Source organism: Leptosomus discolor, unplaced genomic scaffold (genome assembly GCF_034619465.1).
Source record: "Leptosomus discolor isolate bLepDis1 unplaced genomic scaffold, bLepDis1.hap2 HAP2_SCAFFOLD_40, whole genome shotgun sequence".
Taxonomy (NCBI): domain Eukaryota; kingdom Metazoa; phylum Chordata; class Aves; order Leptosomiformes; family Leptosomidae; genus Leptosomus; species Leptosomus discolor.
This window is the reverse complement of record NW_028237745.1, coordinates 1,626,942-1,653,630: the sequence shown is the minus strand read 5'-3', so window position 1 is coordinate 1,653,630 and position 26,689 is coordinate 1,626,942. Positions and strand designations below refer to the sequence as shown.

The 26,689-nt window shown below is 54.5% G+C and overlaps 2 protein-coding genes and 1 non-coding gene across 6 annotated transcripts; all 3 read left to right on the top strand.

Annotated features, from left to right (window-relative positions):
- Positions 1-4,008: 4,008 nt before the first annotated feature.
- LOC147413090 (maestro heat-like repeat-containing protein family member 7) lies at positions 4,009-17,710 on the top strand. Of its 4 annotated transcripts, XM_086480690.1 has the most exons (14): positions 4,009-4,036; positions 4,514-4,656; positions 5,787-5,853; positions 8,269-8,384; positions 8,873-9,008; positions 9,996-10,084; positions 13,481-13,563; positions 13,841-13,938; positions 14,529-14,705; positions 14,994-15,155; positions 16,278-16,379; positions 16,778-16,880; positions 17,147-17,206; positions 17,496-17,710. In XM_086480690.1, exons 7-14 carry the CDS (start codon positions 13,482-13,484, stop codon positions 17,630-17,632), a joined length of 921 nt encoding a protein of 306 aa, XP_086336816.1. In that variant the 5' UTR covers positions 4,009-4,036; positions 4,514-4,656; positions 5,787-5,853; positions 8,269-8,384; positions 8,873-9,008; positions 9,996-10,084; position 13,481; the 3' UTR covers positions 17,633-17,710. The 4 variants fall into 4 exon arrangements, with proteins under 4 accessions (XP_086336816.1, XP_086336815.1, XP_086336817.1 ...); XM_086480689.1 differs by lacking the exon at positions 4,009-4,036 and having other exon boundaries at positions 4,376-4,656; XM_086480691.1 differs by lacking the exons at positions 4,009-4,036; positions 8,269-8,384 and having other exon boundaries at positions 4,376-4,656.
- LOC147413091 (small nucleolar RNA SNORD45) lies at positions 7,168-7,252 on the top strand. Its single transcript, XR_015184118.1, has one exon. It is a non-coding gene; the product is annotated as a small nucleolar RNA SNORD45 (small nucleolar RNA).
- Positions 17,711-19,378: 1,668 nt separating the features above from the next.
- On the top strand, positions 19,379-22,178 carry LOC147413089 (medium-chain specific acyl-CoA dehydrogenase, mitochondrial-like). The gene is made up of 5 exons (XM_086480630.1): positions 19,379-19,398; positions 20,057-20,394; positions 20,469-20,564; positions 21,232-21,480; positions 22,110-22,178. The coding sequence occupies exons 2-5, from the start codon at positions 20,257-20,259 to the stop codon at positions 22,176-22,178; spliced, it is 552 nt and encodes a 183-aa protein (XP_086336756.1). The 5' UTR covers positions 19,379-19,398; positions 20,057-20,256.
- The last annotated feature ends 4,511 nt before the right edge of the window (positions 22,179-26,689 follow it).

The window sequence follows — 26,689 nt, the reverse complement described above, 5'->3', positions numbered from 1 at the left end:
TGATTCCTAGCTGGCATCCCAGGGGTGAGTAGTCCAGCTTTGCTGACTTTACAGAGTAAGAATGCATTTTCAGTATTTTATTCGTGCGACATTTACCTTCATACTTTCTGTTAATGTTGTCAGAGGGAAGTAGAAAGCTAGAATAGGGAGCTATTCCCCAAAACCCACCGAAGTTCCAAAGAAAATCCCAAGAGCCTTGGAGAAAGCAGCACCCAGTCAGTGTATTTCCCTCTGGTAACCATCTGACTTTGGAAGCTGAGGTTCAGATCCATGCGTGGACGTGCTGTAGCCTGCACAGCAGGAAGGGATCAGTCAGAGCCTCGCTGCAGCGATGCTCAATTTCATGCCTTGTGTGGGCTGGTGAGCCACAGAGATGGCCCAGCACAGCGTCTGCTACCAGTTGTGGTTCCAGCTGAGTCCCAGGGGCAGCTGCTGCGCCAGTTGCACTGGTCAGAGGTGCTTTGTGCAGATGCTGGTATCCAGATGTCAGGAACCAGATGGTTTGGCCACCACGATGATGTCATTGATGTATTGCAGGTGTTCTGGAGCTTCACCTGTTCCAGTGTAGTCTGAATCTGTCCATGGGAAATGGTGGGACTGTGTTTCCACCCCTGGGGCAGTCGATTCCAGGGGTACTGGACACCCCTCCGAGTGAAAGCAGACGGTGCCCTGCACTCTTCTGCCAAAGGGATTGAGAAAAACGCACGAGTGATACCAGTTGTGGCGTACCCCTTGGCTGCCTTTGACTACAGTTGGGATTGAAGTTCTAGCGTGGCTGGCACGGCAGCACTCAGTGGTGGCGTGACTTCATTCAGGCCACGATAGTCTACTGTTAGTCTCCACTCTCCATTAGATTTTCGCACTGGCCACGTGGGGCTGTTAAAGGGTGAGCGAGTTGTGCCGATCACCCCTTGACTCTCCAGTTGACGAATCAGCTCATGGGTGGGAATCGGAGAGTCTCGGTCGGTGCGATATTGCCGCCGATGTACCGAAGTGGTAGCGATTGGCACCCGTTATTCTTCAACCTTCAGCAACCACACCACAGAAGGGTCCTCCAAGAGACCCGGCAAGGTGGACAACTATTCAACTTCCTCCGTCTCCAAGGCAGCTATACCAAAGGCCCATGGGTACTCTCTTGGGTCCTTGAAATACCCCCTCCTGAGGTAGTCTGTGCCAAAGATGCACGGAGCCTCTGGGCCAGTCACAATGGGGTGTTTATGCCACTCATTCCCACTTAGACTCACGTCAGCTTCCAGTACAGTTAGCTGTTGGGATGCCCCTGTCACTCCAGAAAGACAAATGGGTTCTGCCCCTCTGTAACTCAATGGCATTAGGGTATAGTGTGAAAATTACTTAGAAGGTCCAGAGACCTTCTCTTCCCCTTGAGGGCACTGAGCAGTGCCGAGAAGGGCTCGGTAGGCATGGGCCAGGCCCCAGCATATTGCAGTGATTTGTGTCTCTCTGGAATTGCCAGGGTGACAGCATACCTTTTCCAAGTATTTTACTAGTTTTTCAGGATTCTGTATTTGTTCAGGTGTGAAATTCCAAAACACTGAGGGTAACCACTGTCCCAGGCACTTGCCCGTACTCTCCCACACACCCTGCCACTCATAATTATCCAGCCTCAGGGCAGATCTCTGGGTGGTGTTCTTAGCAAAAGTTTGTTTAACCGTGAACAATACCCTGGGACACATTCAGGAGATACAGCAAGAAGAACATGGTGGCTTGGGCATCCCAGAGATATTTGGAATTCTCAAAAGCTGCTCTAATGAGCCTGAATGTGGAAGGAGAGGTGGAAGAGTGGGAGAAAGTGTCCTCCTTTGTCCCTCCTGTGGACTGGGTGCGATGAGTAACAAATGCCGTGAGAAGGTGCCTGGGGGATGGGCATGACAGCAATGCCACATACAAATACCAGCTTAACCTCGTGACCAGTGATGCAATCAGATCATAAGTTGACATTAGACAGTGCAGCAAGATGCTAGTCCTGATCCCCCTCCCAGAGGTCCCAACTATCAGCGCAGGGAGCACACAGTGCATGTACGAGTTGACACAGCGCCGCCGCGTGAGCAGACAAACCAGCGTGAACAGCGGTGATTTAGCTGATGTAACAGATGGGTCTGACTGTGGTGGTTTGGTCCTGGCCAGATACCAGGTGCCCACCAGAGCCACTCTATCACTCCAACCCCCTGAGCTGGACAGGGGAGAGAAAAAATAACAACAGACACGTGGGTCAGATAAAGACAGTTTAATGAAGGAAAAGCTGTGCGTGGAAGCAAAAGCAAAACAACAGATCTTATTCTCTCCTTCCCATCAGCAGGCGATGTCCAGCCACTTTCTGGGAAGCAGGACTCCGGTATGCGTAGTGGTTACTCCGGACAACAAATGCGAAATGAATGTGCCCCCCTTCTTCCTGTTTTCCCCAGCTTATATTGCTAGAGGTGGAATGTAATGGGTCTGCGTGGCAAGGTTTTGGTAGTGGGGGGTGTTACAGAGGTGGCTTCTGTATGAAGTTGCTAGAAGTCTCCCCTATGTCAGATATAACCAATGCCAGCTGGCTTTAAGACGGACCCGCCGCTGGCCAAGGCCGAGCCCATCAGCGACAGCGTTTTTCGCCTCTGTGATAACGTATTTAAGAGAGTGAAAAAGTTGTCGGGCAGCAGGAATTGCAGCGAGTGAGAGGAGTGAGAATATGGGAGAGAAACATCCTGCAGACACCCAGGTCGGTGCAGAAGGAGGGGCAGGAGATGCTGCAGGCGCCTGAGCAGCGATTCCCCTGAGGCCTGTGGCGAAGACCACGGTGAGGCAGGCTGTCCCCCTGCAGCCCGTGGGCGGTGGAGCAGATGACTGCCTACACCCCGGGGAGGACCCCACGCTGGAGTAGGTGGGTGCCTGAAGGAAGCTGTGACCCCGTGGGAAGCCTGCACCGGAGCAGGCTCCTGGCAGGACCTGTGGCCCGTGCAGAGAGGGAAGCTCACGCTGGAGCAGGTTTGCTGCCGGTGACCCTGTGAGGGGGGCTCATGCTGGAGCAGTCGGTTCCTGAAGGACTGCACCCCATGGAGGAGACCCACGTTGGAGCAGTTCATGAAGGACTGAACCCGTGGGAAGACTCATGCTGGAGAAGTCATGGAGGACTTTCTCCCGTGAGGGGGACCCCACATTGGGGCAGGGGAAACGTGTGAGGAGTCCTCCCCCGGAGGAGGAAGGAGCAGCAGAAAACAACAACTGACCCCAACCCCCATTCCCTGTTCCTCCGTGCCGACGGGGGGGAAGGAGGGAGAGAAATCAGGATCAAAGTTCAGCCCGGGAAAGGAGGGAGGGGTGGGGGGAAGGTGTTTTAAGATTTGGTGTTATTTCTCATTACTCCTCTCTGAGTTAATTGGTAATAAATCACATTTTCCTTTAATCGAGTCTGTTTTGCCCGTGACGGTCAATGCTGAGGGATCCCCCTGTCCTTATCTCAACCCCACAAGCCTCTTGGTATTTTTTTTTTTTTTTCTCTTCCCTGTCCACTTCAGGAGGGGAGTGATAGAGCGGCTTTGGTGGGCACCTGGCATTTTGGTCAGGGTCAACCCACCACAGGCGGAAAGGGGGCAATTCCTGAAGGAAAGGGTCAATTTCTGATGGAAAAGGGGGCAACTCCTGACGGAACACAGCAGCCGCCGCCGCCGCCTGCACAAACCCCACCCGCTCCACTCAGCCGCGGCGAGCGACCGCTGGTGAAAGGCCCCGCTTCCGCCCGGGGTCCTTCCTCCCTGCCTGCCTGCCTGCCTGCCTGCCTGCCTGCCTGCCTGCCTGCCTGCCTGCCTGCCTGCCTGCCTGCCTGCCTGCCTGCCTGCCTGCCTGCCTGCCTGCCTGCCTGCCTGCCTGTCGCGGGGCACCTTCAGCACTGCCGGCCCGTCCCGCCCGCGGCGCCGCCTCAGCCCGCGATGCTCGGATCAGGCGAACGGCAGGGCCACCTATAGCGGGCTCGTTCCGCCAGCGACGTCTTGCCCCGCCCCGCGGCGTGGCGCCCTTTCCGGCGCGGGCGGCGGCGGCGGTGGGTGCTGCTGCTGCTGCCGCGTGGGGCGGAGAGGGCCCGGCCCGGGGGCTCGGGGGGCTCCGGGGGGCTCCGGCAGCGATCGCTCCTTGCGGAGCTGCCGTGGACCCGGCGGGGAGGCTGAGCCCGCCCGGCCGGGCCTGGCGGCGTGGGTCCCGGGTCCGCGGGGCTGCGGGGAGGCCCCGGCGGGCCCTCGGCCTCCGCCGGTCGGGGCGGTCGGCAGCCGCTGGCGGTTCGGCTCGGCCGCGTCGCGGGGGGTTTCCGCGGTGCCTGGGGAGGGTTCGGCCGAGCCGGGAAGCCAGGGGGGGACGTGCCCCGCGGGGAGGGCGGGCGGGCGGAGCCAGGTCGGTGTCCGAGCGGGCACGTCCCGCTGCCGAATTGCCCGAGTTAGCCGGGGGAAAAATCCCGGGTTTAGAGAGATATGAATGTTAAAACTTGTGCCCCTCTGTGATCTTTCCCGTGGCTTTTTTTCCCCAGTTTCCTCTGTGATGTCTCTGTGTTGCTGATGCAAACGAAGGCGTTGAGGGTGTAGAGAGCTGGCAGGAAGAAGCTGGATTGCTCGCTGGAGGCTCACGGGGTAGTTTTTAGATCTTTAAGAGGTAGTGGCTGTGTTGACATGGGTAAGTCTATGACCTTGGGGTTCCTTGGGTGGCGCCTTTGCGTCTGTAGGTGAAGGTGTGTTTGTTTGCTGTGATGAAAGAGGAGGTTTTGTGAAGGGCGGAGTTGTGTCTTGTTCCTTTCTGCAAGGTTCTGAGCTTCGGGTCTTTTCTTGCCTGAAAAAGAAATGGTTCTGCTTGCGAAGAAGGCAGCCTTTGGGCACTTTTCACTGCCAGCAGCTGGATGTGCCAGTGACAGTAGCCCCCGAGTAACGTTCTGTGCTGGCAACCTCCTGGCAGCCAATTGCGGTCTTTACTGGGGTGGGCTGTGAAAGGCATCGTGCTGTGCGGTGTGAGAACACAGAGAACTCCCTGTGCTCGTCAGGTTCTCCCTCGGCACCGCAGCGGGGGACGCTGCGCGAGAGCCTGACGGGAAACCTGGTGCCCCGAGCGTGTGACTCGTGGGGAGTCACGCGGCCCGTGCGGCTCCTGTGGGACGGGGAGAGGTGGCCACACGAGTCCTGTTCCAGCGCGGCCGCGCTGCTCTGAGGAGCGCCAGCCCTCGCCTTCCCCGGGAGATTTGGGCTGGGGGCGCTCCCCAGCCCTGCTCTTGCCCCGCCATCGCCCGTGACGTGCCCACAGGAGCCGCTTGGCTCGTTTCCCGCGGTCTGTGATGGGTTTTGGCATGTATTACCTGAGCAGAACGCTGAGGATGGTCAGTTCAGCTCTGGAGCTGCTCTGAGACCCGGGATGCGAGCTCCTCGTCGCTCCTCTGCGTGCGAGGAGGCTGCGGCTGCGTTTGCGTGCGGCTCCCGCGGCAGGAGGCTGGCGGCGTCTGGGCGCGGCCCTGCCCTGAGCTTGCTGGGGCTGAGCAACGCCATGGGTGTGAGAGGTGTGGGCTGCCTGGCAGGTGTCGCCCCAAGGATTGGATTCCAGTCCCAGGAGGTGGGAAATGCCAAGAATTGCCTGTGTCCGCATGCCCCGCCGGGAGCTGGAGGCACCCTGGGTTGTGGTGGTTGTGGCTGTGCTGAACGCCCAGGGCTGGAGGTGCTGCATTGAGGCAGCGCAGGGAAGCAGAAGGAGGTGTATAGGAGATGTGTGTGTATATATGTATATATGTATGTACACATATCTATGTCTCTCTTTCTCTGCAGGTAGATGTGCGTGTGTGAGCTGCTTTCCCAGTGCAGCTCCCGATTGTGACAGCTTTGGCACTTGACGGTGAGTTTTATTAAATGTCAGACGGGTTATTTCTGAGTCGTGGTGGTCTGAGGGTTGGTTTGGACGCTGAGGTAAGAACTGAGGGTCTGAAGCGAATGGGTCCCTTCCCACGTGCGTGGTCTTCGCGGGAGTGTCCGCACGCGGGCGTGACGCAGGGCATCTCGACGGGCGGTTTGTCCCTCCGGAGTCGTTCCTGGGAGGGAAAACATTCCCCGGGCTGCAGCCTTAGTCCGTGTTAACGAAGGCCTTGTCGTTGCTGTGTTTTGGCGCTGGGCTCTCCTGCGGAAGGGCTGCAATAACGCCCCGCTGGGGGCGCGGTCTGTCGGGGTGTTTGGGGACGAGCGGTGTTCCCTGGCGGTGGGCAGCACGGGGTCCCGTGGGCCGGCTGCTCCGGACGAAGGCGACTGAAATTGTGGCGTTCATCGAATCCCGTCGGCACGAGGTGGGGCAGCAAGTGCCAGCCCAGGCCACGGTCCTCGTCTTCTGCCGCCCCTCGGCACATCCAGGGGACTGTCACGGGGGAGGGGTCGACACAAGCCCCTTCATTGAGTGAGCTTTGGTGACTGGAGACTCGGGAGGCGGGTGCTGTGGCAAAAACGGTTTTGGCACCTCGTTGACAAGGTGATACCGTGACTGGAGAACTGGAGGGTTCACGCCCTTAAAAACCATGGTCAGGTTGGGAATGTTGTACTTTTAATGTTCCTTGGGTGACGGTTTTGTCTGCGTTCTCGATAGCTTTTGTGGCAGTCTTGTCAAATTATTTCTTAGCTACAGGTTTTACTGGGATTGTGCAGATAATTACTCATTAAAATCTGTTTAAATAAGGATGCTTGGTGATGTGAACGATAGGACATAGAGTTTTTATATGCACGTGGTGTGTTTACGCTTGGGGCTGTCCAAAAGAACATTGTGGTGGTCGGTTCTTCTGTGGTGTTCCTCAAACCCCTTTTTTTTCCTGTCTGACTTGAGAACGGTACCGGTCTGCTGAGCAGTTAACTTTCTTGGTGTGCGCTTTTCCCCTGAGGAAAAGGCCTTGGTCTGTGTCTTACTGGTTCACCACAGCCATCTCCCCTGTAGGTGAAGTTTCTCACCGTCTGTTGTGACTTTTGTTATCCTTCTGGTGCAAACGCGGTGGAAAACGATAACCAAAAGGCTCTGGTGCTTCCCGACAGCAGCTGGTGGCTTGTGTCACGTGTTTGTGTCCCGCCTGAAGGAAAACCCCACTGGTGTTAGAATAAGGCAGGGTCCTGCTTTAGGAAGAAGGCGTGTTGGGTTCGAAAGCCTTGGGCGGGCTGGAAGGAGGTCGCCTCCGTGGGTCCGTGATGAGCGCTGGCATGTATGACCTGACCTGGAGTTGATGACTGTCACCGCTTTAGCTCTAGAATTACTCTGAGACCCACGAGACTCCGGTTTCCTTGGGCTGCGCCCTTGGAGCTCTTCCAAAGCGTGGAGCCAAGGTCCTGTCCCAGCCCGGCCCGGCGTGAGGAGAAGCGGCCACCGTGGGAGTTTGCTTCCAGGCGGGCGTCGGGGAGGTCTGGTTCTTGGCTTGGCAGCGGCTGTCGCTGTCAGAGGCCGTCACGGGAACTGGCGGCAGCTCCGACGCCCGAAGCTGGGCGGTGTGAGCCAATGTCTGGAGGACTGGGTGGGTGACCAGGGAAGGTATTAGTTGTTGCCTTTGGTTTGATCAAAGCTCAATGGAGGTTATTTTTTTAAGTTGAAGAATCCGGGGAAAATAATGTCGTTTCTCTTATGGAATACTTTGTGAACTGCTCAGAGTATTTCAGCTGTTGTTTTGGTGCTTCATTTTGTCACTAACACTCTCACGCAGTCTTTAACTGCTCTCAGGTTGAGGCCTTACCTTAGGAAAGGATATGTGCTGTGCATCTTGCTGATCACTTGGACCTGTACCCTGTTAAATCAGGCTCTGAAATGTTTTTTGTCGTGCAAATTATCCCTTTTGCCTGGATGTTAGTCCCAGGTAGAATAGTGTTTCACATCGCAGTGGGAAATGCTATAACCTGGCATAAACTCCACTGACAAATGGATAATCAACCAACAGATTCTTCCCCCCCCCCCCCGCCGCCCAGAAATCAGAAGTGATTGGTCTGAAGCTTTTTGTCTTTACTCATGGAAAAGGTGCTGTGGATTTTTAGCCCCTCCCGTAGAAGGTGATGGCTGTTTGAAAATCACATCCTTGCGTTTTTATTTGTGGAAGGGAAGAGACTAAAAAGAGACTGCATCCAGGAGCTTTCTTCTCTTTTCCCCTGAAGAAACTCTGCAGTGTGGTTTCTCTGCACCAGTAGTAGTTTGCAGGATCACCCACACCATTTGCAATGCCACATTTGAAAGAAAAATAACGTTTTGCTTCTCTTGTTTGCTGGTGTCCTGGTGTGTGATGCTGGTGGTGGGTGCTAGCGCCCCTGCAGGTGCTTGGCAGGGGGCGCTGGACTGATGGAGAGAAGCTCTGCTGCTGTGCTGTGCCTTGCCTGGCTGGGGAGGCTGGAGGACTTGCTGACAGACCAGGAGACATGGTAAATAATGCTGAACTAGATAAAGGGTAATGAACGGAAGCCTTAAACTGAAAAAGTGTTTTTTTCACATCAAAGTGTACCTCACCACCCAGCTGTAAGCGTTTTGCAGAGCTGCAGTTTGATTAGAGGGAAAGAACAGGGTGGAGTTGCTTTGCGAGGCTCACTGGGGAGCACGGGATACTTCACATCGCACGTGCACTGCGACATCCCACGCTGAGGTCACGTGCCGCTCCTTGCGTAATTCTGGTTCCCAAAACACGTACCACACGGATCGTTTCTCACAAGACAACGTAGAAGATCTCTGTAAAAATACTATTGTAAAAAAATAAATTTGCAAGCTTCTCAAGACCACTGTTGGTTGATTAGTCTTCAACTCTTGGTGCTTTTGCCTGATCTAAACAAATCAGAAATGACTGTTAAGAACGCCTACACCCCCATGCCTGTTGTGCGCACCCACTGAATAAATCCTCTCGTTGTCATTTCTCTAGATGAAGGAGGAAGGAGATTTTGGGGTAACGTGATGAAGAGGCTTGTGGTATGGATTTTCCCTGTGGTTGAGAGCCCATTATGGCTTAGCTGGTCTGTTCTGTCCCATTTCAAGTGGAAATAAAGAAGGTTGTCCAGGTAAAGTAGCAAACTGAGATCATGTCTTTCAAGGGTGCTGGTCAGATCAAATTAAAAGTGTTATGAGACCTCAGTGATACTCCAGTAGAACGTAGGAGCTGGCAGGGACAGGAGCAGGGGTGCTGCTGGAGCAGGGAATTCCCAGCATAGCAAGGCCTGAGGAAGGGCCCTGGAGACTGCAGGGCCCACGGGCCAGTTCACCAGCCCTGGGCCCGAGTGCTCAGCCCCAGGGACAGCCCCACACCCAGGGTCAGAGCGGCTCCTGCTGCTGCCCCCAGGGTCGCCACCCCCCCCACCAGCCCTGAGCCAGCCTGCAGGGGCCTGAGCCAGGGTGAGGTGGAGGAGCCTGGAAAACAACTCGTGGACGAGGCGAGGGAAGAAGGTGCAGCGGGTGTGGCCCCTGGGGTTCACTGACCCCCTCAGTTTCGTGTCTGGATCAGTGCTGGCCTTGGGCACGGACTGACCCCAGCTGAGAGCGGGAATTCCCTTTACTAATCCTGCGTGCCCGGGGCTGTTCCTGCCCTCTCCTCCCTGGTGTGACCCGAGCACACGCCTGCCCTGCCTGCTCCTGCCCTGGTGCTTTGGGACCTCGGGGTGAAAGGGAGAGAGGGACTCGTGTAGTCAGGGGGTCTCTTGGGGTGCCCTGGGTTTGCTTTGCTGCTCACTTCTGCGCCGTTTCCTGGGCTATTCAGCGTGTGGATGCCTAAAGAGGCAAATGAGGCCCTGAACTAATTTCCAGTTCAGGTTTTCCTCTGAGAATAAACCACGCTTCCGTTTTCTCATCGGTCACAGCCTGAAAGATCGACGCTGAAGCAGCACGTGCCTCTGGCGACAACAGGGTGTTTTCACAACAGATGGTTGTGTTCAGTTGGTCCTTGCTTGCTTTGGGCGTAGGAAAACAGTAGAGCAATGTTACCTTGTGGGCACCGTGTGTGTGGTTGTCTGGTTTTCTGCAGATTTATGACTGCTTTTTCTTGTTTCTTTTAGACAAGAAGATGTTGATATGTGCTGCCAAGGACAGAACAAAATGCGCAGAACTGATAAAGCCAGAGGGGCCAATCAAGGAGGGCGTGCAGGTTGGTGCTGGTTTTAAATGTTCTCAAGTGTGTTCTAGCTAAAAGCCTTGCCTTAAACGATTGAAACGAGCTGAGCCATTGGGTATTTTTCATCTTAACAATTCTGTATTGCTATGGACTTTACCAGCCGTAGTCATGGACTCTGGGCCTGTCCTGCAGTGAGCTCAGAACAGGAGTTGAGGAAAAAAATGTGTGATTTTCCACAATGCTGATGAGAGAAGGCAACAGCTGGCTGTGGGCAGGTGGGAACGCAGGGAAATGGGCCGTGTCGCTGAGAATGAGGAAGAGCGGTGTGGGGACAGCCGCGGTGTGACAGTTGTGGTGGCCTGGAGCAGCACGGCACGGGTTTTTCAGGCAGCAAGGCCGGCTGGCAGGGTGGGTGAACGGCTCCTCCCGAGCGTGGAGATGGGCATGGGAGAAGCCAGGGCTGTTGTGTAGTGGGGGGACAGTGGGTAGAAGCTGCTCTCGGGGCCTGTAATTCATAGAATCATCATAGAATGGTTTGGGTTGGAAAGGCCCTTAAAGATCATCCAGTTCCAACCCCCCTGCCATGGCAGGGACACCTCCCACTAGACCAGGTTGCCCAAGGCTTCATCCAACCTGGGCTTTAACACCGCCAGGGATGGAGCATCCACAGCTTCCTCAGGCACCCTGGTCCAGTGTCTCACCACCCTCAGAGTGAAGAACTTCTTCCTTGTATCTAGTCTAATCCTGCCCTCTCCCAGCTTTCAACTATCGCCCCTTGTCCTGTCACTGCAGGCCCTTGTAAATAGCCCCTCCCCAGCCTTCTTGTAGGCCCCCTTCAGGTTCTGGGAGGCTGCTGTAAGGTCTCCCCAGAGCCTTCTCTTTTCCAGGCTGAAGAAGCCCAACTCTCTGAGCCTGTCCTCATAGGAAAAGTGTTCCAACCCTCTGACCATCTTGAGAGCCCTCCTCTGGAGTCGCTCCGGCGGCTGCATGTCTGTGTTATGTTGGGGGCTCCAGAGCTGGAGGCGGTATTCCAGCTGGGGTCTCACAAGGGCAGAGCAGAGGGGCAGAATCCCCTCCCTCCACCTGCTGGCCACAGTGCTCTGGATGCAGGCCAGGATACGGTTGGCTTGTTGGGTTGGCTCTTGTTCATCTTACCACCCACCAGCCCGCCCAAGTCCTTCTCCCCAGGGCTGCTCTCCATCCGCTCCTTGCCCAGCCTGTGTCTGTGCTTCGAGTTGCCCCGACCCAGGTGCAGGACCTTGCACTTGGCCTTGCTGAACTCCATGAGGTTGGCCTGGGCCCACCCCTCCAGCCTGTCAGGGTCCCTCTGGATGGCCTCGCTTGCCTCCAGCATGTTGACCTCACCACACAGCTTGGAGTCGTCGGCAAATCTGCTGGGGGTGCACTCGATGCCACCGTACGTGTTGCCGACAAAGCTGTTCCCTAGCACCGGTCCCAGCACCAATCCCTGAGGAACACGGCTTGTCACTGCTCTCCCCTCGGACACCAAGCTGTTGATCTGCGGAGCTCCTGCTGCTGACTGATGCGGTTCAGACTGGACCCCCTTTGCTTTCTAATCTCCCTCTCAGAGAAGGAATCCAGCCTTAGCCCCTGATGCGAAGAAGAGTTGGGACCCCCGGTTCTGCCCCAGAGCCGGTTTCTCTCAGCTCGAGCTGGCTTCCTCCGGGGAGGGACACCCTTCTGCTGTTTCCCTGTGCCTTTTAAGGCCTCACAGTGGATTTCATGGGGTGCTCATGGGCCCGTCCACACAGCAGGCACCGACTTTTTGTCCAGTTAGCTGTTTAATAACGCAGCCCATTCCCATCTGCTCTGGGCACAGGGGCAGCCTGAGCCAGTCTGCACCAACAGGACGGGCCCAGACCTTGCCTTTGCAATGTCAGTGTGGTCTGAAGCGGTTTTGGAAGTGGGGGTGTGAACCATGGCACTAGTCACGTGACCTGTTTCATCTAATGAACAGATTTAGCAGTCCCTTGGACATTTTTAGTGGCCACAAGATAAGCAAAAGCACCAGTCAGTGGGGCCGCCCTGTTCGGCCTCAAAATGAATGTGTGGGTCGTCGAAGAATCGGAGGTCCCGCAGAACAAAGCCCTTGGTTGGCGAGGTTTGATCCCTCCTCTGCCCTCTCTGGGGTGCCCGTTGGCTGGCTGTGGGGGGCGCTCCAGGCCCGCCTGACTACAGCAGCCAGTCAAACACAGGCGGTCCGGTCAGGACAACAGGTTTCTTGCCCTGCTGCAGGCTGCACGAGCAGGTACAGGGCTGCTGGACTGGGACCCCCAGGCGTCCTCGGCTCATTTTCAGCTGCACCTTCAGGTCCCTCTTCCCCCCTTTTCTCCTGACCCTCTCCTTACTGGTCTTCTGTCTAGCAGGTGTTATGGTCCCACCAGTTTGACCCCAGGCCAGTTTTCTCCTTTCATGGCCTGCCATCTCCCACAGCTTCTCACTTTATAAAGCGGTTGGCCAGGGGTGATGAAGGCAGAAGCGAAGGAGAGCTTCTGTCAGCCATGAGACCGTAGCTGCCATCCAACAATGTCTGTCCTCTCCACTGCCCACCTTAGAAACCTCGAGAAATCTCTGAAGGCACAAGAAAGGAGCAGCTTCGAAGCTGTCCAGAGCAGTTGGGTGTGGTTTGGGTCCCAGTGAGACCCGTGTGCTTAGAGAAGGCTTTTCTGGATGAGTCATCCAGTTCTCTGTCTCTTAGGCTGTAGGTGAGGGCATTGATTCAAGACATTAAGGCAGTGTAAAAAGAAAGAGAGGACTTCTTTTGGGTTTCGTCTTCTGACAGGGCCTGGTGAGCGATAGGCCCAGTAAGAGTCCCATCGACAGCTGTATCCCCGAGCAGGGACTGGAGTAGAGGAGCAGGCGTGAACACCTTTTGATTCCTGGTGCTGAGCGAGACTTTCAGAGTGGGGGAAGAGACGTAACCGCGAGATGCCACAAAGTGTAGAGATGTGCAGAGAGCACCACACGGAGGGGGAAGCGGGGGTGTCCCAGAGAGGTGCTGGGGCCATGCCAGGGCGCGTGAGCGCAAGGCTCTGGGACAAGCAGGTGGGTACAGGAAGGTCCTGAGGGGACATAAGGGCGGACGGGGGCTTGGGGGCACCCTGCGAGGACCCATGGGCCAACGGCGAGCTGGCTCCTGCCCCCACCCCCGCAGTGGGTGCCCTGCCCCTCCCAGCCCGGGTGGCGTGTCACAGTGGGGCCCTGACCCCCGCCCAGTGTCTTAGTAACCAGTGTGACTGTGGCCTGCAGTGTCTGACGGGACAGCAAGGGGACAGTCAGGAGTGTGGAGCTGGCGAGGAGACCCCAGCACAGCCCACCTCTGTCCCTGCCACCCCTGGCAGCCCCGTGGTGCCAAGGCGTTTCCCTAAGCTGCGCGCCCCCGCACAAACACTTTCCTCCGTTTGACAGGATGGTGGAGAGACCCCCCAGCTACCCCAGCAGCTCTCTGCCAGAGCCCTACGAGATACCCAGGGTCCAGGTGCTGCAGACTGGTGAGTGAGGGGCCTCCAGGGCTGGGCAGGTTTGGGGCCAGCCAGTGTGACCAGCTCGACGCCAGGATTCCCTTTCCTGGTCAGGCTGGCAGCAGGGATCCCATGGGCGGGGAGCACGGTGGTGCTTGAATGTCAGGGCTGCTTGGGGCTGGGAGCCAGCCCCAGCACAGCCTCTCTCTTCAGCTGTGCGGAGTTCAAAGGTCTTTTTGCCCTTTGGGAAGCTCGTTGGCAAAGGGGCTGTGTCCGACTGACTCTTCTGGGTTTCCCCTCTGTGTAGGCAAGACGCTGTCAGAGGAGAACGTGGAGTTCCAGCGTGAATGGGATTCTGAGAGCACCTGGGAGCTTTCTTTGCTCGACATCCTCGACACGCTCATGGTAATGAGCCCACCCCTCACTGGGAGTCTTGTCTGTGGTATGGGCAGGGCAAAGGGACCCAGAATCGCTGACCCTGGGGCGAGGGTTCCTGCTGTCCCCGATCAGGGCCTATCCAAGGGCAGCCCTCCAGTGTCCCAGCAGCTTTCCGAGATACCTGGGCTGGTGAGCGGGCTGTAGTCAAGTGGAGCCGTGTTGGCAGCTGGGGCCTGGGGCAGGGAGTAGTGCGGTGGCTTGGCCTTGCCTGGGCGTCACAATGCGGAGTGATGGCTCCGATCACCCTCCCCGCTCTGGAGGGGGCTGGCGGGTGCCTGGGGAGCCCTCCAGGCCCAGGGGGTTCCCAACCCATCTGCCCCTTGGGGGCGGTCAGAACAGGGAGCGGCTGAGCAGGGGACGCTGCTCTCCTGCGCTCCCTTCCCTTCCTCGTGCTCTCCCCACAGCCCCGCCAGCGGCCACTGCCTGCCAGGAGGCTGCTGCAGTGACTCCTGTGCCGCCTGCTGGGGAGCCGGACGGGAGGCCGGTGCTCAGCGCCCAGCGCATTTCCAGGTGGCCTTTCAGCGCCTCGCCGTAAGGAAACGCTGTGTTTCGTACAGGCAAAAGAAGTGCTGGTCCTGCTGCCGGACATCATGGAGACCCTGCAGGATGGCAACGCTGATGTCAAGATGAATGCCCTGCTCTTCTTGTGGAGTGTGATGGGTCACCTGAGGAGGGAGGAGGCCAGCCTCGTTGGTGTGCAGCTGGCAGAGAAGCTCCTGCCCCTCTTTGATGATGTAAGGCTGCCGGGGGAGCCTCAGCCCTACAGATGGGCGCCCTGCAGAGGCCGCTGCCCCTCAGCCCAGCCCTGTGGGCAGTGCTCGGGCAGGGCTCCCCTCCTTACTCCTCCTGCTGGGCCTTTCAGGGCTCTGGGGCCGCTCAGCTGCAGCTGCAGATCTGGCCCACAGCTCCTGCGCTCGGGATCCGACCCCAGAGCCTCCCCCTGTACATCAGCCGTGCCAACACGCCTGCTCAGCGTGGGCAGGGAGCGGCTCTTGAAGTCCCTCTGTTCTCCTCCCTACCAGGGGTCCAGCCAGGTGCGGGAGCTCGCCATCAGGCTCTTCGAAGATGTGATCAAGGCTGTGGTGGGGAGAAGCAAGAAGAAGATGAAGAAGATGGTGCAGAGGGTCCTGGTCCTGCTCCCGCTGCTCCTCCATATGAGTGACCAGGTGGAGAGCGTGGCCAAGGTGAGCGGCGGCCGGTGGTGTGGGCAGGGCATGCTGACACCACCGGGGTGGCCTGGGCACGAGGGCCAAGGGCTGCTGGACGTCAGAGTCTGGAAATGTGCATCACCTCAGGGTCCCACCGCTCCCCTCCTTCTCTGCACTGGTCCCCCCACTTCCTTCCTCCTACCCCCCTGCTGCAGAGGTGGATGGGGAGGTGGGGTCCCCTCTCAGCCGCACTCTCCCCGTTAAGCCCCTCCTCCAGCCCAGCCCAGAGGAAGGGTCCCTGCTGACCCCGCAAGAGCAGGACTGGAGAACCCGGCACCGGCACTTCCCAGAGCTGCCCTGCCGGCTCCAGTGGGGCTCAGCAGCAGCCCGTGGCCACCAGACACACGAGTCCCTACAGGCTTCCGCGCTGTCCCTGCAGGAGTCGGAGGCCAGGGCGTTGAGCCCCAATCCCCATCCCCCAGGGCTATGCCCAAGAGAGCACCAGGTGTTGGGGCCAGGGCATGTCCCAGCTCCCGGGGAGCAGGACGGCCCCAGGAGCGAGGCCCTGCTCACCCAGGTGCCCCTCCGTGGGGCCAGTGAACTTGGTCTGCACAGAGGGCTGCAGCACTTCCAAGGGGTGGAGAGCCAGCTTGTTGCCCAGCCTGGGGCAGGGGGAGTGGTGGGAAGGGAGATGGAGCCTGGGGGAGACTGGCCCTGCATCGCGGGATCAGAGCTCTGCCCATGCGGAGCCTGGGCTGAAGGAGCTGGGGCAGCCCTGGCTGGGGAGCCAAGCGTCCTGCTGGGGGACGCCCATGGGCCGTGCTGCTGGCTCCGTCCTGCCCCGGTGCCTCTGGCACTCCAGGCCTTGCTGCCTACAGCCCTGGGCCCACCCCTCCTTTGCCCTTCGCTCTGCCCCCACCCCTGGCAGCAGCTCAGCAGCTCTTGAGGGTCTCTGTTCTGCTGGCCGCAGTATGAGGTCCCTGAGCTGGTGGCTGCCCCGTGTCCCTGCCCTGGGCGCTGAAGCCAGTTCAGACTGGGGCCCCCATGCCCCTTCCCCTAAGGGACTGGGAGTGGCTGGGAGCCTGGCCAAGAGGAGGAGGATGCCAGGTCTCCTTCCCTGGGCTGTGGTGCCATCTCCCATCCTCTGCTTCTCTGCAGGCCTCTGGATGCACCCTCCTCACCTGTGTGGAGTTCCTGGGGTGGAGGCTGCCCAGCTACATGTCTGAGCCATATCGGACACAGCTGATCGAAGAGTCCTTGGTGAGGATGACCCCAAACCCCAGGGCTGGGCTGGCCGAGGGCTGCCCCACACACCCATGGGGTGGGCTGTGCAGCTGTGCCTCACCTGCCCTGCTCCAGCCCGCAGCCCAGAGCCGTGTTCTCCCCTGCCTTCAAGCATGGAGCCCCCACGGGCTCTTCTCCAGGCCCCTCACCCCTCCCTGTCCCCAGGGTGCTGAAGGAGACCCAGCTGGCAGTGGGACAGAGGAGTCTTGGCACCCCAGCCCCCTCTGCCTGCGTCTGTCTCTTGAACCTCAGTCCCACAGGGCTCTGTCTGGGGACGGGAATTGCCAGGGGGGAAGGGGGTGCTGGGAGGAGGGACTGGTCCGGCCGAGTCGGGGAGGAGTCTGCTGAGCCCCGTGCCCTTGTGCTCTCTCCAGTTAGCGCACAACAAGAGCAAGGTGGAAGAATACGTGCAGCAGAGCCTGACGTACCTGGAAGCTGCTCAGGCCACCTTGCGAGAGGCGGCCGTCAGGTTCATCGGTGAGCCACAGCCCCGGGACCCTCCTGTGGCAGCCCGGCCCCAATCGCTGCCACCGCGCTGGCAGCAAGGGGCAGCCCTGTGGCTGCCAGAGCCCCAGCTGCCCCGAGGAGGGCCCACCACACGGGTGGGCTTGCTGGGAGCCTGGCTCAGGGCCGCTGCCTCGGGTACTGTCCTTCCCTGGGAGGAGGGTGTGCGGCAGGGCCAGGGGCCGTGCTGCTGGGAGCGTGCTGGGGAGCGGGAGGTCTGACGTGAGCTCTGTGCCTAGGGCTTGCTGCACGGCACCGGAGGAGGCTGAGCAGGGAGACGCTGTTGGACGTCTGCAATGGTGAGTAGGGGCAGCGCTGGGTGTGCCGGGGCTGGTGGGGCAGGAGGCAGAGCCTGGGCAGGGTGCTGCTGTGCCTGGTCCTGCTCCAGGACAGCGCTCCAGGGGCAGAGGAAGTTGCCAGGGGCACACGGGCCATGCCTGAGCAGCAGCTGCCAGCTGGTCTGTTGGTCTCAGCTGCTCCTCCTGGCCAGGGGAGGAGAAGGGTGGGGCTGGCACGGTCTGGAGGGGACTCCTGGGCGTCTCTGCAGGCAGCGGGGGTTCATGGCGGCTCTGCTTCCTTCTCTTGCAGCCCTGCAGCCCTTGGGGAGAGACGCCAGCCTCTCAGTCAGGTCCCTGGCAAGTGAGACTGTCTTTGTCCTGACACCTCTAAAGAAGCAGAAAGCATCAGGATGGAGCCTGCCGTTGCTCTTCTGCTGCTTCAGCTGAGCCTTGGAGAGGTGAAATTATACCTCTGGCCGTGTTTGAATCAATCTGGTTTTTAATAAAGTTGGAGCAACAAGCCCAGTCCCGTGGGGTCCTTCCCAGAGGGAGCACCCCGAGTGCGCTGAGCAGACAGCGTCACTCCTGGCCTCCGCTGCTGCCTGCGGAAGAGCACCCCCAGGCCCAGGGTGTCCTTGCGACAAAGCCCCAGCTGCCCCGTGGGACCACAGAGGGGAGGAGAGAAGCTTTGCCCAGCCTGTCCCTCTGGAGACGCCTCAGGGCAGGAAAAGGCACCAAGCTGGGCCGATGTCATTTGTCCTGGTGACAAAATCCTCTCCTGCCCTGGGGAGCTGTGCTGGTGTTGGCTGGGACAGAGTTAATTTTCTCCACTAGAGGCTGGTGGGGCTGTGTTTTGGCTTTGTGCTGGAAAGCGTGTGGATAATACAGGGATCTTTAGTTACAGCTGAGCAGAGCTGTGATGGGTCTGTGGGGCAAGGTTTTGGTAGTGAAGGGGCTACAGGGGTGGCTTCTGTGAGAAGCTGCTGGAAGCTTCCCCTGTGTCTGGTACAGCCAGTGCCAGCAGCTCCAAGACGGACCTGCCGCTGGCCAAGGCCGAGCCCGTCAGCGATGGTGGCAGCGCCTCGGGGAGAGCGTGTTTAAGATGAGGACAAAGTTACTGGTCAGCAGCAATTGCAGCTGGAGAGAGGAGTGAGAACAGGGGAGAGGAACAGCCCTGCAGGCGCCCAGGGCAGTGGGGAAGAGGGGGAGGAGGTGCTGCAGGTGCTGGAGCAGAGATTCCCCCGGAGCCCGTGGTGAGGACCATGGTGAGGCAGGCTGTCCCCCTGCAGCCCGTGGAGGTCCACGGTGGAGCAGATAGCCCCCTGCAGCCTGTGGAGGACCCCACAGCGGAGCAGGTGGATGCCCAAAGGGGGCTGTGACCCTGTGGGGAGCTCGCAGTGGAACAGGCTCCTGGCAGGACCTGTGGAGAGAGGAGCCCACGCTGGAGCGGGTTTGCTGGCAGGACTTGTGACCCCCCCATGCTGGAGCAGCCTGTTCCTGAAGGACTGCACCCCATAGAGGAGACCCACGCTGGAGCAGGTCGTGCAGAACTGCAGCCCATGGGAAGGACTCATGTTGGAGAAGTTCGTGGAGGACTGTCTGCCGTGGAGTGACCCCAGGCTGGAGCAGGGGAAGCGTGTGAGGAGCCCTGCCCCTGAGGAGGAAGGAGGGGCAGAGCCAATGTGTGGTGAACTGACCCCAACCCCCATTCCCCCTCCCCCTGTGCCGCTCGGGAGGAGGAGGGAGAGAAATCGGGAATAAAGTTGAGCCTGGCAAGAAGGGAGGGGTGGGGGGGGAAGGTGGTTTTAAGATCTGGTTGTATTTCTCATTATTCTACTCTGATTTGATTGGTAATAATTAAACTAATTTTCACCAAGTCGAGTCGGTTTTGCCCGTGACAGTAACTGGTGAATTATCTTTCCCTGTCCTCATCTCAACCCACGAGCCTTTTGTTATATTTTCCCTCCCCTGCCCAGCTGGGGAGGGGAGTGACACGAGCGGCTTTGGTGGGCTCCTGTTATCCAGCCAGGGTCAACCCAGCACAGTTGTGTGCGTGTGATCCCAGTTAGCGTGCTCAGAGTAAAATTCATGCTGCTCACCAAAAAAACCAAACTATTTCTCAGTAAAATGGGATTAACATACTTCTCTGTATCACAGGCCTGTTGTGATGATATGAGGACTACTGAGAGGTGAGGTCTGCAGAAACCACACAAGTAAGAGATCAGCAACACACGAACAGAAAGTGGGCTGCTCAGGAACTAAAACTCCCACACCATAGAAACACGACCTACGGAGCAGAACCCTATATAAAGCGGTGCACAGAACACAGGCTTGAGCTGATATTCAAAAGTCCCAAAGCCACCCCATCCCGTGTGCTTGAGACTTGATTTAAAATAGGAAGAATATGCAAAAATCTTCATGAAATATTCAAATAACATAAACGCCTGGAGTCACATCAGTACAAAGCCTGTGCAAGATTACAAGCAGCATTTTTCTAATCTGATGTGTGTGCCAAATAATAACTTAAGAAGGGTAGCCCCCTGCTGAAGTCTTTCTGCTGCTTTAAGTACAAAATCGATTCTCACAGCTGTCAGTAACAAACCAAGCAATCAAGAAACAAACACCCCAAGGCAGTAACGGTGCTACAAATATTTGGCACACCTTACTTAGACCTGTTACGCCAAATAAAGCACTATCCAAAATCCAGCTTTCAGAGAAGGGCTTTACATTTCGGCAAGTCGGTTAAAATTTTCATAGCAAAGAAGGCTGGTCGCAGAGAAATCAAAGGAGCTATGTCTCTTGAAGGCGTTATTTTAACAAAGCCTGAAATAGCTCTGCTTTAATCCACTGAAAGAATAATATTCAAAAAAGGGTATTTCACAGCGCTGCAGACGATTGGCAAGACCGATGCTGTTGCTTTTAGCCTACAGCCAGAACGAGGAGCGTCCAGGAGGGCATTCCACACCACTCTCCAGCCCGTACGCGTGACGACGGCCTCTCCGATGCAGAAAGCTCTTATTTGTGCCAAAAAATGAATTTTAAAAGCCTCTGTAAACTTCCCGTTTTGGGAAATGAATATGGGTCAGCGCTGCTCCGATACAAGAGGTATTGTCTTTGAAGATGTAAGAGTTCTGAAAGAAAGTGTCTTAATTGTGGAGGGAGCTGGCTTTAAAATTGCAGTGGGAGCTTTTGATAAGGCCAGACCACCCGTAAGTGTCGGAAATGTTACTTTAAGGATATAATAGGAATTTCTGATTTTCATTCTGTGCTCTGTTGAATTCAGGCGGCAGCTGGTGCTGTTGGGTTGGCAAAACGAGCACTTGATGAAGCTACTAAATATGCTTTGGAGAGAAAAACCTTTGGGAAACCAATTGTTGAAGTAAGTTAAATACATAAGAATAAATACATCCAAAAGCTGTCTTTTCCTACCAGATGTACCACTAGTGGATTTTCGAGGTTGTTCCTTGATATTTAGGACGTGTGATTTATTCCATCTCTGCCGTTGCTTGGGTTTTCAAGTATACAGGTCAGCACTGCCCAAGCAAATCTAGCTGTGCAGCAAATCCTGGGATTCTTCTAAAACTTGTTGATGATAATAGCAAAACCACAAAGAAAACTCCACCCAAACCCTGAAACTTATGTACCATCAGGACATACTTAAGTTCTTCGACTAATGAACAGGGATTTTGAGGGAAGGGAACAACCTCTGTGAGGTACATGAAACCAGACTTTTAATATTATTATTATTGATATTAATAGAAAACAATCGCACTGCTTACCAGGTTTTAAGAAATAAGAATAAAGACAGATCTCACGAAAACTAAAGCACAACTTCGTGATTCAATATTGAAGCCCTATGACTAAGTGGATTTTAGAATTAAAACATGGAAGTCTAATTCAACACAGAGTTGAGAGCCCGATCCAAATTCTGTAGCACTCCTCAGGCACAATTTCCTGAGTGTGTTGAATCTGCAAATCAAGAACTTCTTGGACGCCACAGAATTTTAAGCAGGCAATGTTGACTTAGTTTATGTCATCGTTCGTAGCACCAGGCAGCGTCTTTCACGCTTGCTGAAACGGCAGCGAAGGTGGAACTGGGTGGGATGGCTTCCCAGAGAGCTGCGTGGGAAGTCGATGCTGGGCGCAGCAATACCTGCTGCGCTTCCCTTGCAAAGGCATTCGCGGGTCATGTTGCAAACCAAGTGGCCGCAGGTGCAGCGCAGATTTTTGGAGGAAATGGCTTTAACACCGAGTATCCTGTAGAAAAACTAATGAGAGATCCTAAAATCTACCAGGTAAGGAAAAAACAAAGTGATCTTTATAGAAATGCGTGTGTTTTATCTAAAATAGACTAATGGCTACTTATTTGAAGTCATGATGTACGCATATGAAAGAAGTTTGAAGGATGAGAGCGATAATCCTGCCATTTAAAGAAAGGGCACTCAAATCAGGCAAATTCTTGCCTACAAAACTCCTTGCATTAAGATCGACAACTTAACCTACACGAGAGAAATAAATTTAGCGGTGTGAGGTTTTTTTTCCTGATGTGGTAACTCTTTCAAATTCTTGGACTCTCCATTTTGAAGCTTTTGAACTCTTAGAAAAAAGCACCATAGAATACAGTGATGAAAATGCTCGATTTGGTATTCTGTAAGTAGCGATGGTTATAAGCGCTGTCCTCGCCTTGCTATGCTCTAAACCTTCTGTCTGAAACTTTGGTACCATCACCTGGGCAGATTACTACAGGTGGGACCTCACCAGCACGGAGCACCACGGATTAGTTACCTCATGTATGTTGCATTAACAGAAGCGCAGCGCAACCTGCCAGGATTAGCTGCTTGGGTTTTTCTTCAAAGAGGAAAAACCAGGCTCATTCGCGTGTTTAGCCCACAGCCACTCATAATCCCCCGAGATTTTTCTGCAGTATTATTACCAGGAAAGCGTTCCACGTTGTAACCCTTCTCTTTGCGTATACGATGCTACGGTTCTTTAACCAGCAAGAGTAATTTCATTATGTTCAGCAAAACCAGTCATCTTTATCTTTCCGCCTCTTTCTGACATTAATAATGACTACATAAAACATATCGAAATAGATGACATCAAGAAATGCATGCGGACCATGATCCGTAATCGTTGTAACAGCTTCTTAAGAATCCAGGCAGTTCAAATTTCTCTTACAGCTGACTCTAAAATCAAAACTATTCTCTGTAGCTGAGGATTTTTCTCTGTCTACAGACAGAAAACTACTGGTTTGGAATGGAAAGGCTCTTACTCCTAATCGCAGTCTTGCGAGTGAGGAAAGCAATGAGTAATTGAACTTTGTTATGGTTGGGCTGGCTTTCCTGTCAGGTTCCACGCTTTTCTAGAGAAAGACGGTGGGAGGGTTGCAAGGTTGTTTGACAAATAAACAGTTATTTAGACTTTCCGTTACACTGATCCATTACCAATGCATGGCTAGGTAGACTTTCTTTTTTTTTTTTTTTCCCCCAATTGTTCAAATTTATCAGATTTAGTATTAGTTCTTTGGTGTTTTTTCTGCTCCCCTTCATCCCCAAACGAATACAGGAAGGGCTTTTGTCTTTGCAGTTATTTCATCCATGCCTCTTGATTACGCTTTCCTATATTACTGCCCAATTCCCAAAAACTGCTTTTGGGCATTTGTTTCAAGTACAGAAACTTTGTTGTCCTCCTGTGCTTTTCTTCCCTATCGTTCTCCTGGGTGGCTGACGGTGATGAAGAACTTAACAGAAGAAAACTGAAAGCTCTGTGGTGTTTGAATTCTGAGATTACTCCAGTGGCCCTAATGTTTTTAAGTTCTGACAGTATTGTTACTAGGAAATAGTGTTGAGAAGATGTAAAAAGTAATGTTTGTGTTCTGCAGTGTTGCAAGTGTGATGAGTCCATTTTTACGTGTTACATGTGTGTGTAAAACGTGCAGTTTGTGGAAGGCTCTAGCATTTGGAGAAGGTTCAGGGAAAAAGACACTTTAAATGCGTCTTGGGATGTTGTCAAATACCGAGTTTTTAGGCTAAAAATACCTTGTGTTGATCTGTGTGTATATTTTATAAGCAAGTAAATCAGCGTTGATCTATTAAATACGCTCTTACTTAAATAATGACAGAGTAACTGTGATTGAAGTTGATTGTATAACAATTCATCGCTTCTGGTTCTAGTTACCTTAAATGCTGCACAGCTAAAAGCTCTGGCACCGCCTCTGTGGGCAATGAGCTCAGTGCCACAGGGGCCAGTTGCTTCTGCTCCGGTGATTCCGCTGGTTTAGGCAGGCTGTTTTGTGAGAGGCTTCTGTGAGAGCTGTGTAGCAGAATTGAAGAGCCTTCCTGGCAGGTTGTCTGTGGGTGGTTTTAGTATAATCTGCCGTGTGTTCTAAAGGTTTTAACAGCCCCCTCGATATCTGATGGGATAGCTGAAAGAGAATAGTTGGGCTCAAGTGACAAATGAATCCTGGAATGTTACCGGCCCTGTGTTTTCCTCTCGCTGAGGATAAATATCACTGCCCCCTCCGAAGGGTTTGTTCAGCCTTGCCAAAACCTGGTGCTCAGGTTCTTCCCAGCTGATGCAGAACTCCCAGGAATGAATCACTTCCCAGCCAAAAGTGTCCTTTTCGCAGTAGGGACCGACACCGACAAAAATATATGTAAGAAGGCAGCCTTTATTAAGTTACAAAAGGCCAAGGTGGCCGAGATGGCGCAGCAGAAAAAGCTTACCCTTTTGTAACCTTTCTTATCTGTCCACCAGTTCACGCACTAATGCTGCTAAAATGATTCGCTCAATAGCTCTGTCCATTCACCTCCATTCACGTACTGGTTGGCTGGAGCTCCTACTGTACTTCCTACTTCATCTACTATTCTCTTGACAAATTTCTGCTCTGTGGTATTCATTTGTTCAGTCTCTCCTTGCTCAGTCTCTTATCACCTCCTCAAACCTGTTTACAACATTCTTCATCCACTTCTTTCATCTTCTCACGGGTATGCTGGGACGCTGTCGAGGCCAATTTCATCTTCCTCAGTCAGGCTATCCCCGACACGTCCTGGATATTTCTGTGACAGTGTTTGTTTTTTCTCACTGTGATTTCCTTCCAGCAGGCATATGCCTGGGGCCTGAGGGACAAATATTGGTGTGATAAAAGTCCTTTGAAATGCCGGTCGGACCTCCCCAGTTTCAGTTTTCAGAAAACCCAACAAACCAAATCCTAGGCATTTCTGTTTGCTTTTGCATTTTAATAACTGCAGTGCATCAGTGTTCCTCAAAACTGTAGCAACTTTCCAAATGCTGCGGATCTTCTACAGTTTCAGGCTTCTAAATCATCCGTATGTTGTTCTGTCATGTATCTGGGTGCCCTGGATAACTTTAGGATCTCATTTTCACAGACTTCAGCTGTATGCCAAATCCCTTCTTGTTTCTGGGTACATTAAAGAAATCCATGAGCTTGTTGCCCCTTTCCAGCTACTGCAAACACTTATTTCCGTTGTACTGTACTTGTTTTTCTCTACCAGCTAGATCACAGGAAAGCAAAAGAGACACGGCAAGAAGGTGCTTTGGCTTCCCCTAGACCTTTTTCTGTGGTTGTAGAACTACTTAAAAGGTGCAGTACCCAGCTACAGATGACTCTGCTGATTGGTGTTCTGTGAAGAAAGGAGCAACTGAAAGAGCTCCCTTTGTCCTGGCACTCCTGTTTCACAGCCAGGTGAATGGAGCCGGAATAAAATTCCCAAGGCTGACATGGGTGCTGTGTTCCTTTACCGCAGGAGAAGGGACGTCCCTGGGGCAGCACCAGGGAAAAGTAGAGAAACTTCCTTTTATTGTTTTTACTCTAGGATGGTTCATTTGCCTTTTTAGGCCTGAAAATTTTCCTCTGTGTTTAAGAGGATAAGAGCAAAGTGCCTTTGGCCACCATCTCTTTAAATGCCAGTAGTGCGGAGCTCTTCTTGTCATGGCAAACGTTTTCATGGAAGACTCCTAGACCTATTTCTATTGTTATTGCTGTATATTTGAGACATATTCTGCAAGTTTAGCTGCACACAGTTGAAAATGTTTGTCCTGTGCTTCTGAAGAACATCTTGCAAAAGCAGAATGAACTCATCTGTCCAGCTTCTCAGCATGTGAGACCTTGGTTCCAAGTGAACTGCCCTGGATAATGCTCACCCGATGTTTTGCAAAATTCTGTTCTAATTCCTTGGCCTGAGGTCTGTCAGGAAGACTTGCCGATCTGGAATTTGGAGACTGCTGAAAGACAGAGTTGAAGTGGCTCCTGTCTGCCCAGTTATGCTTTTTCTTCATAGTGAATCTGTGTACGCAGCTTACACGTCTGTGTAGAAAATGAGATTCCGAATGTTTCTGTTTATCCAAGGAATAAGCTGATGGATCTACATTTTTTTTCACCTGGTTACCATTTGTATCTAGAACAGAGCGAAAGTCTGGACTAGGTTTGTTTTAAGGAAGCTGTACTTTAGGGAGCAGTGAGCACTGCAGGGATGCATTTTATGTAATCATCCTTTGGAATAATACAGCTGGACCAAATTCACTCTTTAAAATAGCCAGTAAAGCTGGTGTTGATGCATGGAGAAGCAAAATGTGCTTTTGCAGATGGAGTTCCTACTAACTAGGTCAGCCACTGCAATCAGCTGTCAAGGCAAGATCACGATGTTGGAGTAGCTGTGGCTGCATCAGGGTTTTTTTTTTGTAGAAAAATCATCTCTAACCCTCTGCCAGGGAAGAAACTGGCACCGGAGATTGGACCTTAAAAAAATGGGCTCTCTGTGAGCAGTTCTGGGTCAGAAAGAAACAGGTGGAGTCTCGTGTTTCTGTTCTCTCTAGGTGACGTATCTGATAGCGACCAACGGGACACCAGAGCTGCAGAACCGCGAGCAACTGTCCGCTGAGTTTCGGGCCTTTTGGAGCTGCTGCCTGGAGGTGGACCTGGGCAGGCGAGGGTCTGCCAAGGACCTTCTGCAGGTAAAACGCAAAGCAGCTGCAGGTGAAAGAGCTGCGCTGTGTCATGGTTTTGTCATCAGCTGAACTCGAAGGCGTCAGATGGAGCCCCCTCATACAGCCTGGTCTGTACTTGCAGGCCGGTGACGGGCTTTGGTACCGAATGGAAGAGGCCTCAACAGCCCTTCCTGATACCAAACCGGTGCTCAGTCCACGCGCTTACGTACTGTTTTGTATCAGGTGATAACAACTACCGGTCGCTGGGCAGGGCGGGACCTGCACCTCTGAGCACACTGACGTATCTGGTGCCCACGTGGAGGGGACAGCAGAAGTGACCCTGGACTGCTCTTCCGGACCCGCCTGGGTATAGCCCGCGGGCATCTGGAGAACCAGCGTGCCTGTGAGGTCAGACATACTGCATTTGGCTCCCAAGGAAAGGCACAAAAGATTTCAGCCATTAACTTTGAAGTGCACTGCAGTTAGACAGGTCGCTGTCCTCGGAGGCTCACCATCCGCTCCAGCCTTTCAGGCTCTTTCACCAGTGGGTTCCTGAAG